The 15,962-nt window shown below is 71.1% G+C and overlaps 1 protein-coding gene across 1 annotated transcript; it reads left to right on the plus strand.

Moving 5' to 3' along the window:
* The first annotated feature begins 294 nt into the window (after positions 1–294).
* On the plus strand, positions 295–15,955 carry COL9A3 (collagen type IX alpha 3 chain). The gene is given in 32 exon segments (NM_001197171.1): positions 295–385; positions 882–950; positions 2,080–2,115; positions 2,734–2,805; positions 3,120–3,173; positions 3,669–3,704; positions 3,910–3,933; positions 4,112–4,165; positions 4,485–4,538; positions 4,796–4,837; positions 5,616–5,672; positions 6,049–6,102; positions 6,582–6,635; positions 6,949–7,002; positions 7,240–7,293; positions 7,895–7,948; positions 8,555–8,608; positions 9,346–9,399; positions 9,490–9,543; positions 9,691–9,735; positions 9,887–9,940; positions 10,018–10,071; positions 10,410–10,463; positions 10,566–10,637; positions 11,468–11,503; positions 11,914–11,958; positions 12,571–12,603; positions 12,743–12,889; positions 13,009–13,063; positions 13,493–13,675; positions 14,354–14,431; positions 15,174–15,955. Coding segments are annotated over 32 exon segments (2,055 nt in total). The 5' UTR covers positions 295–307; the 3' UTR covers positions 15,365–15,955.
* The last annotated feature ends 7 nt before the right edge of the window (positions 15,956–15,962 follow it).

The following is a 15,962-nucleotide window of genomic DNA, read 5'->3' on the forward strand; positions in this document are numbered from 1 at the left end:
CAGGAGAGAAAAGAGGGTCTTTCTTTCCTGCTCAAAGGTCCGTGTGTGCAGCTCATCCGTCTCGGGATAATTTTAACTCCGAGGCTGGCCAGAGGCTGCCACTGGGCTCCTTTCTTCGCCGGCGCGGCGCGGGGCGGGGGCGGGCGGAAGCCCCAGGTGGGCCCGGCTGAATGGGGGGCTTGTGCGCGCGGGGCGGGACCTGGCCGGGGGCCCGCGCCGCCCGCCGCCCCGCCCGCCCGCCCGAGCCCCGGCGCCCCAGCCCCGCCGCCCAGAGGCGCGCAGAGCCGCTGAGAGCGCGGGCGCAGCCATGGCCGGGGCCCCCACGCTGGCCCTGCTCCTGCTCGCGCGGCTCCTGGCCGCCACCCTGACCGGGACCGGGGCGCAGGTGAGCGGGCCGCGGCGGGCAGCGGCGGGGCGGGAGCGCGGGGCTGGGCGCCGGCGTCGAGCAGCCGCCGGGGGACCCTCCCCCCGACCCGCCCGCGAGTGAGCCTGGAGCCCGGGACGCGTGGGGACCCGGCGCGCCCTGGAGCCCGCGGCCGAGTCTGGGCGCCCCACCGGGTCCCCGCGGACGCCGGACGCCGGGACAGCTCGCCGAGCCCGGGACGCTGCCCTGTCCTCGCCCGGCCCAGGGTCCGCCGCCACCAGAGGCACAATGTCGCCTTTGTTCCTTAGGCTCCCCGTGGCGCAGCCCCTCCTGGCCAAAGACTGACTGCAGATACCGCCAGCCCGAGGCCTTGGGGGGGCCTCCGAGGCAGGCGTGGGGCGGGGGCTCGGGACCCAGGAAGAGGGGACGCTGCCGGGCTGACCCGAGGCCAGCCCGGGGGACCGGCCCCACCGGAGGGGGGAGGGCACAAATGCCTAATGACATTTCTCCGTTTCAGAAAGTGGGACCTCAAGGCCCCCCCGGTCCCCAAGGGCCACCTGGGAAGCCGGGCAAGGATGGCATTGATGTGAGTTCAGGGGTGGGAAGGGCCGGGGAGGGTTCGATGTGGTTCTGGCCCGGCCCAGCCTCCCCGAGCCCCCAGGCCTGATGGACTCAAAACCAAGCCCCACTGGCCAGGGCTGCGAAATGGGACACAGACGGCCCTTGCGCCCGCTCAGGGTTCACCCCACAGGGACTGTGTCCACAGACGGGGAGGGGCGCCGCTCGGTGGTCTCTGGGCTAGAATTGGGTACTGAGGTGTGAGGGCCCAGGCGGTGGAGGGGACTTGGGAGCTGGCTCTGCCCCAGACACGGTGCCCTCCAAGGGCATCCCAGGTCAAGGGCGGCCCCGTCCTGCAGCCTGCCTCCCCCAGGACCGTCTGGGGTGAACCCCCAATGCAGCCACCAGCATGAAAGGTGCTCCAGGCCTCTCCTCACCCATAATGTGCCGCAGGAGCCCCCTTGACCGGTCCCTCAGCCTCTCTCTGAGTCTCCGAGGGCCTGGATGGCCCGGGGTCTCCTGTCCACCCCAGGCCTGGCCGACCCCGACCCACAGGGTGCTCAGCGACAGCCCCATGGGAGTGGGGTAGGGGAGGGCAGCGTGGCCCAGGGCTGGCTCCCATGCTCCTCCCAACCAGGCCTGGCCCCTGGTCCCCCAGGACTCCCAAGCTGACCGGAGTCAAGTTGAGTCATTCCTTCGGGCGGGGGGGCTCCCTCTTAAAAACCTGCCCTGGAAGACTCAGTTAAAGGGTGTCAGGCTTAGTGGTCATGGGGGATTGGGGTGCCTCCTTGGGCCTCGGTGAGACTGGGGGGCTGCCTGAGAGGCAGGCGGCCTCTCAGTGCCCACAGCCCACCCTCTGAAGATTCTTAGGCTGAGTGGGGGCTGCTGCAGGACAGTCCCTTTCTCCTGGAGGCTCTGTCCCTCTGCCCTCAAATGGTCCTCAAGGGTGGGCCCTGTAGGGGCTGAGCCCCGGCTGTCCAGCTCCCCCTGTCCCCAGCTCCCACCTCTGTGTCTGACCCCAGAGGGGAGGCACCCCCAAATGTGGATGACTTGGGGTGCCTGCATGTCATCCGCTGGGGCCTCTGGGGCCAGCTGCACCCCCCTAAGCCCCACCTTTCAGGAGACGCTGCTACATGTGGGTGTCTTCCCCTCTGCAGGGAGAAGCTGGGCCTCCCGGTCTGCCCGGGTCCCCGGTGAGTGTCCAGCCCCAGTGAGGGGAGGGGTGGCCCTAGAACAGAGGGGTCATTGACACCCCTTCTCACCGCGCCGGGCTGGAGGCCTCAGAGGGCTCAGAGCAGGGGCCTGGCCAGGAAGCGGGCGGGAGGGAGTGTGTGGGATTCTGTGTGTCTCTGGGTAGGGGCTGGCTTGCGAGCTTTCTCTGTGCCAGGCAGGCCAGGTCACTATAGCGGGTTAGGGGTCCCCCAGTGAGCTTTCATGCAGCTGTTCAGGCTCGGGAACTCAGGGTCCTGGGGCACCCTGGGGGTGGGGGGCCCACAGAGGAGCACACTGCCCGACACTTGGGGGGCCAGAGCAGCAGGTGAACGAAGCATCCAGGTGAATGTCCCCCAGGTGTGATGGAGCAGGAGGGGGCAGCTGGAGGGGCAGCCTGCTGGGGCCAGCAAGGGGGGCCGAGGCGCCCGAGCTGGGGGGCTGCAGGAAGGCGGGCAGGGCCTCTGGTGCACAGGGGCTGCTCCTCAGCTGCCTAGCTGCCTGGCGGTGCCCCGGCTGGGAGACACTTCTCTACTGGGGAGGCCAGGGCTCTGGGCTGCGCCTGCGCTCACGCCTCTGCTCCCCCCACCCCCTTCCCCCAGGGACCAACAGGGGCCCCAGGGAAGCCAGGGAAGCCAGGAGAGGCCGGGCTGCCGGGACTGCCCGGTGTGGACGTGAGTGCCCCCCCCACCTGGAGGAAAGGGTTTAATCCCCAAGTCTACCTTAATTGCTGTTCTCCAGCTGTGCCTGCTGCGTCCCAAGAGAGGCAGCGGATGTCCCCGGCAGGGGGCCGCTGGCCTTCAGCCCCGACCATGCCCCCTCCCCCTCCCCGACGGAGCTGAAACCGCTGCCCCTGCTTGCCAGGGCCCCAGGCCGGCGCCAGGCCCCCGGGCTTCGTGAGGGCCGAGCAGGGCTCTGGGAGGGGCGCCCGGTGCGCGGCCGGCCGGAGCGGAAGGGGCCACCCCAAGGCTCTGTCCTCTCTCCCCAGGGCCTGACGGGGCAGGACGGACCTCCCGGACCCAAGGGCGCACCTGGGGAACAGGTCAGTGCCCCCCGCCCCCTCCCCGCACTGCACGCCCTCAGCTCAGGAGCAGGTCCCAGGTTCCGTGGGGTTCTGTGGGGCTCCACGTCCACGGGAGGCGCGGGCTGGCGAGCGGCCAGACCACGGAGTCCCACGCCGGCCTCTGGTCATGGTTGTCCTCGCGTGCAGCCCGGGTTGGGGGATGAGCAGCCCTCGAGCGCGTCCTCCTGGGACCAGGCCAGCTCCAGGCTTCGTGGGGAGCCCCTGGGGGAAGGGACACAGCAGGGGAGGGGCCCCAGGTGCCAGCACTGGGTCCCTAGCGTGCGCCTTCCTGCTGCCTGGGCGCCGGCCCTGTGCCGCTCGCTCTAGTCATTTCCTCAGCCGATTGGGGGCAAAGGACGTCGCCGCCGGCCTCAGGCGTCTGTAAGGCAGCCTCGTGGGGGGCGGGGGCAGGTTTGCACTCAGAGCTCTGGGAGCCTGGGCCCAGCCCTCCTGACCGCCGCTCTCCTTCCGCAGGGAAGCCTGGGACCCCCGGGGCCTCCCGGGTTGGGGGTGAGTATCGCTTCCCCCCCAGGCTGACCAGGTGGGGGCCCCCGGGAGCCTCTGCAGGGCTGGCTCCGGGCTGTGCGCTCTCTCCCCAGGGGGGCGTCTCCTGTGCCAGGCGCTGCCCCCCGGGGCGCCTCCCTCCTATCCTGGGGGAGCGACAGGCAAACCTGTCCTGGCCCTGCAAGTTCTGACCCTATGCTTGGCCTTGCAGGGCAAAGGCCTCCCCGGACCCCCCGTGAGTACTGACCACCCTCGTGCCCCCCACCCCGTCCCCCCGCGCGTGCCCAGCCCTCTCAGAGACAAGCTGAGGGGCCTGGGTTCCTGTCCCTGGAGAGGGGCTGACCAGCCCTGCGTGGGGGCCTCAGAGCTCTGTGGGTGCAGAGCCCCGCGTCTCACTCTGTTTCCTCCCCCAGGGAGAGGCAGGAGAGAGTGGTGTCCCCGGTGGAATCGGCCTCCGGGGCCCCCCGGTGAGTGGCTGCCCCTGACCTTCCCCCTGCTCAGAGCAGGGCCCTGCCTGTCCGGCCCCCCAGGGCAGCCACCAAGGGCCTCCCCGGCTTCTCCTCCCTTCCCTCCCTTTCCCCCCCAACCCCCCTTTCTTGGTGGAGCCCTGACTGTCCCCAGGGATGTGGACAGACCAGGGATGTGCCTTGGACGGGAGCACAAGGCCAGGGCAGAGTGGGAGCACCCCGAGGGCACAGGCCCGGGAGGCTTCCCTCTGGAAGTAGCTGGTCCCCTCAGCTCAGGCCGAGGCGGGCCCTGCTCCACCTCACTCGTCATTCCCCCCAGGGACCCTCTGGACTGCCAGGCCTCCCCGGCCCCCCCGGACCTCCCGGACCCCCCGTAAGTCCTGGGCAGGGGGCCCCAGAGCCTCTCAGGGCAAGTGCCGGGCATGGCAGGCTTGACAGCCTGTCCCCGGGGCCCCCAGCCCCAGAACCCACGCCCACCTGGGCTCCCACCCACCTCCCAGACCTGCGCTGGGCCGCTGACGGGGGACGGGCAGGGCCGGGGCAGGTGGTGTCTGGTGGTGGTGGTGCCAGCGCGGGTCTCGGCGGGGGGCCGGGGAGGGCGGGGTCAAAGCCAGCATCTTTGTGTTCCAGGGTCACCCAGGGGTCCTCCCTGAGGGCGCCACTGACCTTCAGGTAGGCGCGCAGCCATCCTTGAAGGGGGCCCCCAGCTCGGGGACCCATGTGGAGAGTGGCCCGTCCCTCCCGCCGAGACTCCCCCACAGGAGGGAGGGACGGGCCTGGGCACCCCGCCACCGGCCGCGCAGCTGTGACCAAGCCGCGGGGCTCCTCAGGGTGCGGCCGTGTCCCGCGTCCCGACGGCTCCCGCTCCCCCCGGCTTTGAGCTGCGTGCGTGGGGAGCAGCGTCTGGGGAGGCCCCGGGCCTCGCGGAAGGGCCGGCGAGGAGGGAAGGCTGGGTCACCCTGCGTCCTGCGGCCTGGCCAGCTGGCGTCCCAGGGGGAGGGCTTGGCGATCTTCCGGAATCGGGAGCAGAGGTCGATGGCACCGGCTCTGTGCCCCATCAGCTGTGGAATGATCTAGAAAACCCAGCGCCATCCCTTGGGTCTCACCGCGCCCCGGGCCTGGAGCATCCCACCTGTGCCCCCAGGACACCTGTTTGCTCCTAAAGCAATTTGTGTCCCGAGAAGCGCAGCCTGAAATTTGCCGCGGGGACGCGGGACGAAGGCCCCTGTGCGGCCAGCAGCCACCATGGAGCCGCCGCCGAGCCGGAGGCCGGGGCTGTGCAGGAGCTCCCTGCACCCGCAGCCGCCCTGAGGCCCTGCCCGGGGTCCCCGGAGGCCCCGGTGTGCCCGAGGCCCCTCCGCTCGGGGGACGGCCTGTGCCAGGCCCTGGGAGCCCGGGTCTGTCAGGTCCCAGGTTGTCTGGGGGGTCTGACCCCTCTGTTTTCCGACAGTGCCCGGCCATCTGCCCACCAGGCCCCCCCGGTCCCCCAGGAATGCCGGGGTTCAAGGTGAGGCGGCCCTCCTCGCCCCAGGGGACACAACAGCCTGGTCTAACGTGGGGCTGGAGGTCTTGGGGGCAGTTGGGGGGACCCACGGGTCCAGAAAGCCCCGGCTGTTGCAGGAAGAAAGGGCTGACTTCCCACCCAGCGGGGGGCCCTGCTCCGTCCCTGTCCCTGTGTCCCTGCTCGACTCTGCTCCACACGGAGTGGCCACCAGGACTGGGAGGCACTGGGAGAGGGCTGGGGCTAGGGGAAGCCGGACTCAGGCCCCAGCTCCCTTCGCTGGCCCGGCCCTGCCCCCTTGCCCTGTCCTCAGTTTCCCTGCAGGGGTCTGTTTGGGGCCGCTGGGGGTGGGCTGTGACTCCTCGCCCCCACTGGCTTTCAGGGGCCCACCGGCTACAAAGGAGATCAAGGAGAGGTCGGCAAGGACGGAGAGAAGGTGACCGTGGGCCACAGTGGGGCTGGCCGCCTGGGGGGGTCTGCCCGGGCAGCGGGGGTGCTGGGGGACAGGCCCGGGCGGCGCTGGCAGGGGGCAGGGCCGGGGCTGCACAGGCGAGGGTGGGTGAGGGCGTGCTGGCCGCCTCTGCCGCTGCTCAGGGCAAGTGACTTGGACCAGGGTCTCTGGACAGACCCCACCTGCCCGGTCTCACAGGGCCGCTGCCCGCGGAGGAGGGGGCTGTCCGGGTGAGGCTGGGGACACCATGAGCCCCCCAGGCGGCCCCACAGCAGCCCGGCAGAGGTGTCTGGAAGGGCTGGGGGCTTTGCTGAAAGCCGGGCTGTGGGGACCCCTGGCCTCGGAGGCTCCACGGAGGAGAGGGCGATGGCCCCGCTGCTCGGGCTCAGGGTGGGGGTGCGAGGTGCGGAGAGCTGCCGGGGAGCTGCGCCCACCCAGCTGACGCCGCTTCACCTCCGCTGCAGGGCGATCCTGGCCCCCCTGGGCCCGCTGGCGTCCCTGGCTCTGTGGGGCTGCAGGTGAGGGGGGCCTGGGGGGCTGGGGGAGGGGGAGGGGAGCCCCTTGGACGACCTGCAGGGGGGCGGTGCGCCAGTACCCGCCAGGGGAGCCCAGCCGGGGTCCTGCCTCTTGCAAATCCCAGGGGGGTGGGCCCCCCGCTGCCCCCTCCAGGGCGAGTGGCACCCCCTCCCGCTTCCCCTCCCGCTGCCCCTCCAGGGCCTGGCCTGAGGCCAGGTGTTCCTGGGACGACTGCAGGGCCCTCTGGGGCTCCAGGCGGTGCAGTCCTGGGGGGCTGCTGGCCCAGGCCCTACCTTCCCATCTCCCTCCTCACAGGGGCCTCGGGGACTCCGAGGTCTGCCCGGGCCGGCTGGGCCCCCAGGGGATCGGGTGAGTCAGCCAGCGCCAGCCATGCCCCGTCAGCCCGGCCCTGGGGGGCTGCCTCCAGATGGGGAGGGGTCCTGGGGAGGGGTCCTGGGGAGCCCGAGAGAAGGCGCGGACGTGGGGGAGGATGGAGGGTTAGGGGCCTCTGGGCGGCGGGCGGCTGCAGGTGTTCGGCTGGGGCTGCCCGAGGATGGAGCCCAGTCCCCTGGGGGACGCGGGCCAGACCCCCCCTCTCCTTCTCAGGGTCCCATCGGATTCCGAGGGCCGCCAGGGATCCCAGGAGCCCCCGGGAAAGTGGTACGTGTGCATCTGGGGGGGCGGCCGTGCAGGTGCGGGCTGTGCTCCTCCTCCTCCTCACACACCTCCCCCAGTCCCATGCGGCCCCTCCCCGGGCTGAGTCCTCTCGTGGCCCCATCCCCTGGGCACCCCCAGCAGGTGGCACCCCTCCCTGGGCAGGTGTCCAAGGGCACATCCAGGGGGCAGTGGGTCGAGTGACCAAGGAGCCTGTTCTCAGTGGGAAGTGGGCATTCTGGTCTCCACACACGGGGGGAAGGTCAGCACCCCTCCGCCCCCCTCGGCAGCCCCAGTTGTGCCTCCCCCCCCCCCCCCCCCCGACCTCAGCCGGGCTGAGCCCACCAGTCTCCCTCAGCTCAGCTCTCTCGCCATCTCTGGCACTTTATGTGTCGTCCCACCGCCCCCCCACCCCTCGGCACCCCCTCTACCCCCACCCCTCTACCCCCTCCATCCCCTCTGCCCCCACCCCTCCACACAGCCCCGCCCCCCCACCCCCTGCACCCACTCTATCCCCACTCCTTGGCACACCACCGCCCCCCACTGCCCACCCCTCCGCAAACCCCCATATCCCCACACCCCCTCACCTCCAACCCCATCATTTCAGGGTGACAGAGGCGAGAGGGGCCCAGAGGGTTTCCGCGGCCCCAAGGGTGACCTTGTAAGTAAGAGAACCTTGCTCCTCTGGGTCCTTCCTCCAAAACACCTGCTCCGGGGCGGGGGTGGGGGGGTGGGGGTGGGGACGCCCAGAAGGCACGTGCCGGGGTGGGGGGCTGCGCTCTCCTGGGCCCGGCCTGCTGGGGTGCTGGGCAGTGGCCCCGCAGCTCTAACGAGCTCCCCTCGAGGCCCAACTCGGGGTGCGAATTCCGGCTGCTGACGCTGCTCCAGCCGCGGCGGGCGGGGTGGGCTCGGCCGGGCCGTGCAGCTGTGGGCCGGGCTGACAGAGAAGGGGACTCGCGTGAGCAGGTGAACAGAAGCTGCCGGATGACCAACTGAGGCGACCGTCCGCAAGCCGCCATTCGCCGCGGTCACCTTCGGACCAACCTCGCCGCCCCTGGACGGAGCGCGGCGGTCGCAGGGGCACGAGGCGGCGAGGACGCGACGAGGAGTCCGGGCTTTCCCCTGGGCTTCGGGGTGGGCCACCGCCGCTGTCCCCAGCCCCGAGCACGGCGCCGGCCCCGACGTGAGGGGGCCGCCTAGGCTGCCTGGGAATTGGGGGCGTCGGCTGCGGGGAGCATTCCTCAGGGGCCAACTGTGTGTCTTTCAGGGCAGACCCGGCCTCAAGGGAGTCCCCGGGATGGCCGGGCCGGGCGGGGAGCCGGTGAGTACCCACGGCCGCGGTGCCGGGCGAAGCAGGAGTCGCGGCCCTCAATGGGTCCCGTCCTCTGTGGCTGCCCCCCCGACAGTCCCCCTGCAGCCGCGGGGCCGCCCCGGCCGGCACGTGGCCCCCAGTCGGCCCCCGATCCCACTGGGCGCGGGCCCGGCGTGGCGCACACGGCTAGGGGGCCCCAGTCGAGCTCGTCCGCCTTCCAGGGGCGTGCAGCCAGAAGGGTGGCCGGGCAGGACCCGTGGGCGCGGGTGTGGGGCCCCCTGGGGGTCGTGGGGCTGCCTGGACCCCGCTCTCGGGCCCCATAGGCTCCTCCGCCCGCCACCTCTGGGAAGGCGGGGCCGAGGGGGCACGAGAGGGAAGCGGCCTGCTGTCCTGCTGGCTTCCCAGCCTGCGCGGGGTTCTCCGTCCCCAAATTTGTCCAGACGGTGGGGTCGGGAAGGCCACTGCCCAGCTCCCCAGCCTGTTCCGTGTCTGTGACACGGGCCACCGTGTCGTGTGGGTGCCGGGGGCGGCGCGGGGTCACAGCGGCCTCAGCCCCCCGCCGGGTGCCAGCAGCCCTCACCTGCAGGCCCAGGGCAGCCCGGTCACCGCGCGGCCGCTGAGCTGTGTGACCACGGCCGCCCCAGGGCAGCCCAGGCTGCGCGCACGCGGTGCCGGGAGGGGAGCCGGGGCGGGAGGAAGGGGTACCCAGGGGGCCCAGCAGGCCTCACGCCGTCACGCGTCCCCAGGGAATGCCAGGCAAGGACGGCCGGGATGGCGTGCCGGGACTGGACGGCGAGAAGGTTGGTGAGGCGCCGGCGGCCTAGGCGGGAGGGGGGTCTGCGGAGTTGGGCCTCCCGGGCCTCAGCACCCCGTCCCCCGATCTCCCGCAGGGAGAGGCCGGTCGCAACGGTGCCCCAGGAGAGAAGGGTCCCAACGGGCTGCCGGTGAGAGCTCGGGCTTCCTTCGGTGCTCGCGGGGCGGGGCTCAGGCCCTCGGGTCCCTGAGTGGGGGCTTGCGCCGGGGGAGGTGCTCCCTGCGGGGTGCTCCCTGCGGGGTGCTCCGCAGCCCTGACGCCTGCCTGTGATGCGCAGGGCCTCCCGGGTCGAGCAGGGTCCAAGGGCGAGAAGGGAGAACTGGTAGGTGGCTTCTCTGTGCTGGTGGGGGGAGGGGCAGCCCGGCCGGACCTGGAGGGGGAGGGGCCGGGGGGGGGGGTGCGGGGCGGCACCCAGGGCTGGAGGGGAGGGAGGGGGAAGGAGGGCGGCACTCAGGGCCCTCCCGTCTGTGCAGGGCCGAGCTGGAGAGCTGGGGGAGGCTGGCCCCTCGGGAGAGCCTGGCATCCCGGTAAGTGTTCCCCTGCCCCGTGCGCCCCCCGAGTCCACGGACCCTGCTGACACCCCTATCCCCTTGTCCTCGTGCAGGGGGACGTTGGCGTGCCTGGGGAGCGTGGTGAGGCTGGCCACAGGGGCTCGGCGGTGAGTGAGGGGCTGCGGCGTGGCATGGGGGGGCGTGGAGTGTCACCATGACCCAGCCTCTGTGGGGGGCGCGCAGCCGTGTCTGTGGTGACCCCGTGAAGGCCCCGGGGCGGAGAGGGTTGGGCCCAGCTGTCCCGTGTGCGCAGCCCTGCCTGGGGGCAGGTAGTGAGGACCCTGGCCCGGGGCCCAGGCGGCCGTGGATGGGGGGCTTGGACCCAGGACGACTGCCGCGTGGGACCGGAGGGCGAGCCTGACCTCGGCCACCCACCGCCCCGCCCCTCTGTCCCCGGGGCCCCTGGGGGGGCAGAGTGGACTCACTTCCTGCTTCTCTCTCTCAGGGGGCTCTGGGCCCACAAGGCCCTCCTGGAGCCCCTGGCGTCCGCGGCTTCCAGGTGTGTAAGGTTTGGGGCCAGACTGTGTCCAGGAGCCGGGGGGGTGGGGGGGTCCCCCTGGGGTCCTTTGTGGGTGCTGACTAGCTGGGTCCTTGTCTGTAGGGCCAGAAGGGCAGCATGGGCGACCCCGGCCTGCCGGGTCCCCAGGGCCTCCGAGGTGCCTCAGGTGACCGGGTGAGTGGCTGTGGGGGTCAGTGCTCCAGGCTCCATGGGGGCCTGGGGGGCGCTGGGGGGCCTGGGGGGCCGGGTTGGGCTGTGGGGCCGGGGTGGGGGCGGCCTCATCTGTTGGGTTTGCCAAGGACCTGGACACGCGGTGCCGCTGTGTGAAGACCCCACCCCCTGTCGCTGTTTCTAACTTTCTGCTGCTCCTGTGACGGGCGGTGGAGTCCCCGTGGGGCCCCTGCTGTCCCGGGACAGTCGGGCACACAGGGCAGCACAGAGCCCGGCTAGGATCACTGCGGGTGGGGCCCAGGGGACGCCCACCCAGCCCTCCCTTCCTACCCGGGGGTGGCGGGGCCACCGAAACCACGGGCCTATGGCCGGGCCAGGGGGCCCTTCGTTAGCTTCCAGGCGGGAAATCTGAAGGCGTTCCCGCGTGTCCCAGCCCCGGGAGGTCACACCTCGGCCCCCGCCCCGTGGGCCAGGCTCCCACTCCTGCCGCGATTTGAGCAAATGGGCAATTTTTATTTTACTGTTCTCGGGAGAGCCCAGCAGTTCCCCGACCCGTCCCTAACCACACGGTCCGCGGCGCCGCCCCGACGACTGCTTGTGCGAGGGCCGCGCAGTCCGTGGCACCCGGAGCGCCCGCGGCGGAGGAGCCGTGAAGCAGCCGTGGCACTGCCCGCGGGACGGCGCTCCGGGGCCCTAAGACCACGGTTCTTTGGGAAGATTCCAGCACCACCAGGGCAGGCGCGGAGCGCTGGGGGGCGGCGGGGCTGAGCGCGGGAGCGCTCTGCCTTCGGGGGGCTCCGGGCTCCCTCTCATGCTGACCTCCTCTGTGCCAGGGCCCGGGGGGAGCCGCAGGCCCTAAGGGAGACCAGGTGAGTGGGCGCCGGGGCTCAGGTCCCCTGCACGCGCGGCCGGCAGCCCAGCTCCCCGTCGTCTCTCTCCCTTGCTCCGGGGGGACACCCAGCCCCACTTCACGGTTGGCTCCCGGGGGTGCGACCCCCCTGACCTGGGAATGTGACCTTGTGAGGGGCGGCGGGGCGGTCCTGGGCCTCAGGCCCGCTTGTGGGAGCTCAGAAATGCATCGCGGGAGGGGGAGGGGGCGGGCCTGCCACCTCCCGGAGGACCTAGAGCAGTCCCAGCGCCTGCGGTTCTGCTGGGCAAGAAGGCCGGCGTGTCCTGTCCCCAAGTGCGGTCAGCCGGTGCCCCACCCTGGGCCCGGGGCTCGCGTGCCAGCTCCCGGGGCCTGGGGACAGCTCTCTGACCTGCAGGCCTGTTGTTTCAGGGCGTTGCAGGTTCCGACGGCCTCCCTGGGGACAAAGGAGAGCTGGTGAGTGGGACTGGGGTTAGGTCGGCCTCACTGATCCACAGGTGGGAAGGAACGCCAGGCTTGGCTTGCGGGGGGGCGGGGAGGGGCGTGGGCAGCCCCGGGGAGGCCGAGGCTGTGGGCGGGGCCGCAACTGTAGCCAAGACACCTCGGGGCTGCGTGTGCGCCTGCGTGGCTTATCCTGCCCAATTCCTGGACGACCTTGACCGGTGGGGCCCTGGGACCCCATCCCTGTTAATCCCATGGGGGGCCTCTGGCAGTGGATGTGCAGCTGGGAAGCGTCCCGAGGACACGCTGGGGACGGGGAACCCCAGGCACAGCGACGCTTAGACGCTCGTTATTTATTACGTGATAAGAAGGAAACAGGAAGCCAAGTAAATGTGTGTAAGGAAACGTACCGAGCAGATGCCGCAAACACTCAGGGAAAATAAGTCACACAGACGTGAGTGGGTGGAACACGATCCCAGCGAGACACACAACGTCCCCGGGGCACAGTGGCCGCCCGACGGCCTCAAGCAGCCCCGTGGTGGTTTCGGGCCGGTCCCCGTCCTCCCCAAATCGCCCTGCGCGAGGGGCTCCCACCCAACAGCATGTCAAACACCTGCTCTCTTGCAGGGTCCCGGTGGCCCGGTCGGACCCAAAGGAGAGGTAAGCGGCTGCCGGCCATTCCCACGACAAAATCCAGAGGAGACGCCGGTGGGCCTGCCGGGGAGCGGGCAGGAGGGGGGCGGGGGCGGCGCTGCCCCCACTGCTCGCGCCCGACCCGCCGCCTCCTGGTCCCCTCTAGGCTGGCAGTCGAGGGGAGCTGGGCCCCAAGGGCATCCAGGGTCCCAATGGCACCAGCGGCGTCGAGGGCCTCCCGGGCCCGCCCGGCCCCGTGGGCTTCCCGGGCGTCCAGGGCGTGCCCGGCATCACCGGGAAACCGGGGGTTCCGGTAGGTCTTTCCGTTCTTGAGGGCAGCGTTCTGTGGCATCGGGGTGGCGGCCGGGCAGGGCACGTCGAGGAGCGCCCGCCTGCTCCCGTCTGCTGACGGACTCGCGGGGTGAATTTCAGGGGCGAGAAGCCAGCGAGCAGCACATCCGGGAGCTGTGCGGGGGGATGCTCAGCGGTGAGTGTCCCCCGCCCCGCGGGCCTCCCGCAGTCCTCGCGCCGCCCGCACCCCGGCCTCCTCCCACCCAGGGGCGCCCCGGGCAGGCCCAGCAGCCTGTAGGCCTCGGGGTGGTCCCGTCTGCACCGGCGGGGCTCCCTCCCCCCGGGATTTAACAGAGGCCGGGTGCGCGGCGGGGCAGGGGGGTGTCCCCAGATGTCTGTCCGATGAAACGCCAGCGGGGACCGAGCCCTGCGCCCTTGCAGCGCTGAGGGACTGAGTGGCCGTCTCTTGGCCTCTCGGACTCCCAACCGAGGCCTGCGCCTCACCCCCTGGTCCACGGACAAACGTAGCAGCCCCGGGGCCCCTGCCCCGAAGCCAGTGGGGCGACGGCCGCCCGCTGTGGCTCATCCTACTCTGCAGTAAACGCTCGCATCTCTGTTTCCCAAGAACAAATCGCGCAGTTGGCCGCTCACCTGAGGAAGCCTCTGGCGCCCGGATCCGCCGGGCGGCCTGGGCCAGCGGGGCCCCCAGGCCCCCCGGGGCCCCCAGGCTCCATCGGCCACCCCGGTGCCCGAGGGCCCCCTGGATACCGCGGCCCCACCGGAGAGCTGGGGGACCCGGGGCCCAGAGGTGAGTGGGCCGCCGGCCGCGCCCCGTGCCCCGTGCCCGGGCACCCTGGTACCTCAGCGGACGTTTCCCTCGAACGCCGTCAGGGCAGCATTTGGGGAGGAGGCGGCACCGGGGCCGTCGCAGAAGGCAGGAGTGTCCCGGCCCGGCGGCCCCCGGGGAGCGCCTGTCGCTGACCCCAGCCCGTCCCTCCCCGTCCCAGGAGCTCTTCCAAACCGGCCTCCAGCGCCCACTTCTGTGTGGGGCCGCGGTTGGCCGGATTCCAGGACCCGCCAACTTACTGACCAGATAATCGCGTTCCTGAAAACCAGCTTAAGAGAAAGGTTTCCAAGGGAAACTTCGCTCCCATCCCCCGTCGGCGGGCGCAGCTCGCGGAAGCCGCCAGCTCGCGGGCTTCTAGGCCTCGAGGCCGAGCCCCCACGGAGCCCCCACGGAGCCCCCACGGAGCCCGGCTCCGCCCAGACGCGAGGGCCCGTTCCCTCAGCCGGCTTGGCGCTGCCCTGGAGGCGCCGTCCTCCACGTGGGGTCTGAACACCTTTGAAAATAGAGTTCAAAACTCCGTGCCCTCCCGGTCCTGGCGCTCCTGCTCCTTCTGGGTGTTCCCCGGGGAAGGCTGTCCACGCGGGCGCCCCGCCCGTCACGCGCAGCCCAGCGCACCCTCACGCGTCTGCTTCCCGACAGGGGCCCCCGGGGACCGAGGAGACAAAGGCTCCGCGGGCGCGGGTCTGGACGGGCCGGCCGGGGACCAGGGCCTCCAAGGTACGTGCCCGTCAGCGGCGGCTCTGTGGCCACACAGCTGTCCCCGGGGCTGCGGCTGCGGGTGGACGCGTGTCCGTCTCCCGAGGAACGACGTGCCTCTCCGGGCGACGCCTCTCGGGCGGTCAGGAGCCGTCTCAGTGACCTCGTGTGACACCAAGAGGCTCGGGCGGGTCTGTCCCTGCGCGGGCGGCTGGGTTCCAGGCAGGGAGAGCCGTCCAGCATCAGCGTCAGTCACGAGCCAACACAGCGCCCCCCGAGGTGGCCCACGCGTACCCGGGATGCTGTCAGGAGCAGCGCCCCCCCCGCCCCGTCCATCCCCCCAGCCGCGCACACACGTCACCTAGGACAGCGTGGGTCACGCTCACACCCCCTCCTCCCCTGCAGGCCCCGCCCACGCCCCCCAGCCGACCCCATGCCTCCCTGTGCTCAGGGGACCCGTCCCTGAGGTGGGGGCCCCCGGGCTCCACTGCAGCACCCCCATCCCTGCTCACCAAGCAGCTCTGCACACGTACCCCTCGCCCCCGAAAGACCCTGTCTTCACTCGAGCTGCCATGCTCGGGGCAGACGCCAGGCCTCCACGGCCTCCCCACCTCGTCCTCCGCGCCGCCTCCTGCCCTCGGCCCTTCCAGAGGGAGGAAGCAGCCCCTAAGCAGCAGGGCTGGGGGTGGCGGGCTGAACGGATGGAAGTCACCACCGACGTCCTCTTCTCCCGTCAACACTCACCTTCCCGCTCCGCCTCCAGGACCACAAGGCGTGCCTGGCGTTAGCAAAGACGGCCGCGACGGGGCCAACGGCGAGCCCGGGCCTCCAGGCGATCCTGGCCTCCCCGGTGCTGTGGGTGCTCAGGGGACACCCGGCATCTGCGACACCTCGGCCTGCCAAGGAGCTGTGATGGGAGGCGGCGGGGAAAAGTCAGGTTCTAGAAGCTTCTAAAACGTAACCAAAGGAACTGAGGTGGTGGTGCCGATGCCAGCAGGGAGCTCTGGAGGGACGCCAGGAGTCGGCGGCACTCTGTGCCGGGAGGGGACAGCATGCCACCCGCGGCAGCCCCCGCGGCCCTCCTGGCCTGCCCCTCGTTCCTCGGTGGCAGCAGCCGGACACTTGTCCCTGAGAGCATCCGTCATAGACCTGTTGCCCAGTGTCGTCCTCCGTGCATCTCCACCTGTGCATCAGCTCTAACATCGTACCTCGGGCACGGGTCCCGTGTGCACGACCGAGACCCCACTTCTGAGAGGGAGACAGGGCACAGGTACACAAAGTCACGTACGATTCCACGAGACCTAAAACCGCAAGCTGTTCACACAGCGCTTGTGTAAGGAGGTCTGCTCACAGGTAGCGGCAGATGAACCCGAGCGACCCCAATCTAACAAATAAAGGATTTCACGTACGGTACCCCCTCCACACATGGTCTAGTCTGATTTACCTGCTTCCTGGGTACAAACTTTTGACTGTCTCTGAGTAACAGTATTTATTGAAGGAAAGTCTACTGCTATTACCTGTTGTGATAAATAAAGCCACTCGTGTGAAAGCC

Source organism: Canis lupus, chromosome 24 (genome assembly GCF_011100685.1).
Source record: "Canis lupus familiaris isolate Mischka breed German Shepherd chromosome 24, alternate assembly UU_Cfam_GSD_1.0, whole genome shotgun sequence".
NCBI lineage: Eukaryota > Metazoa > Chordata > Mammalia > Carnivora > Canidae > Canis > Canis lupus.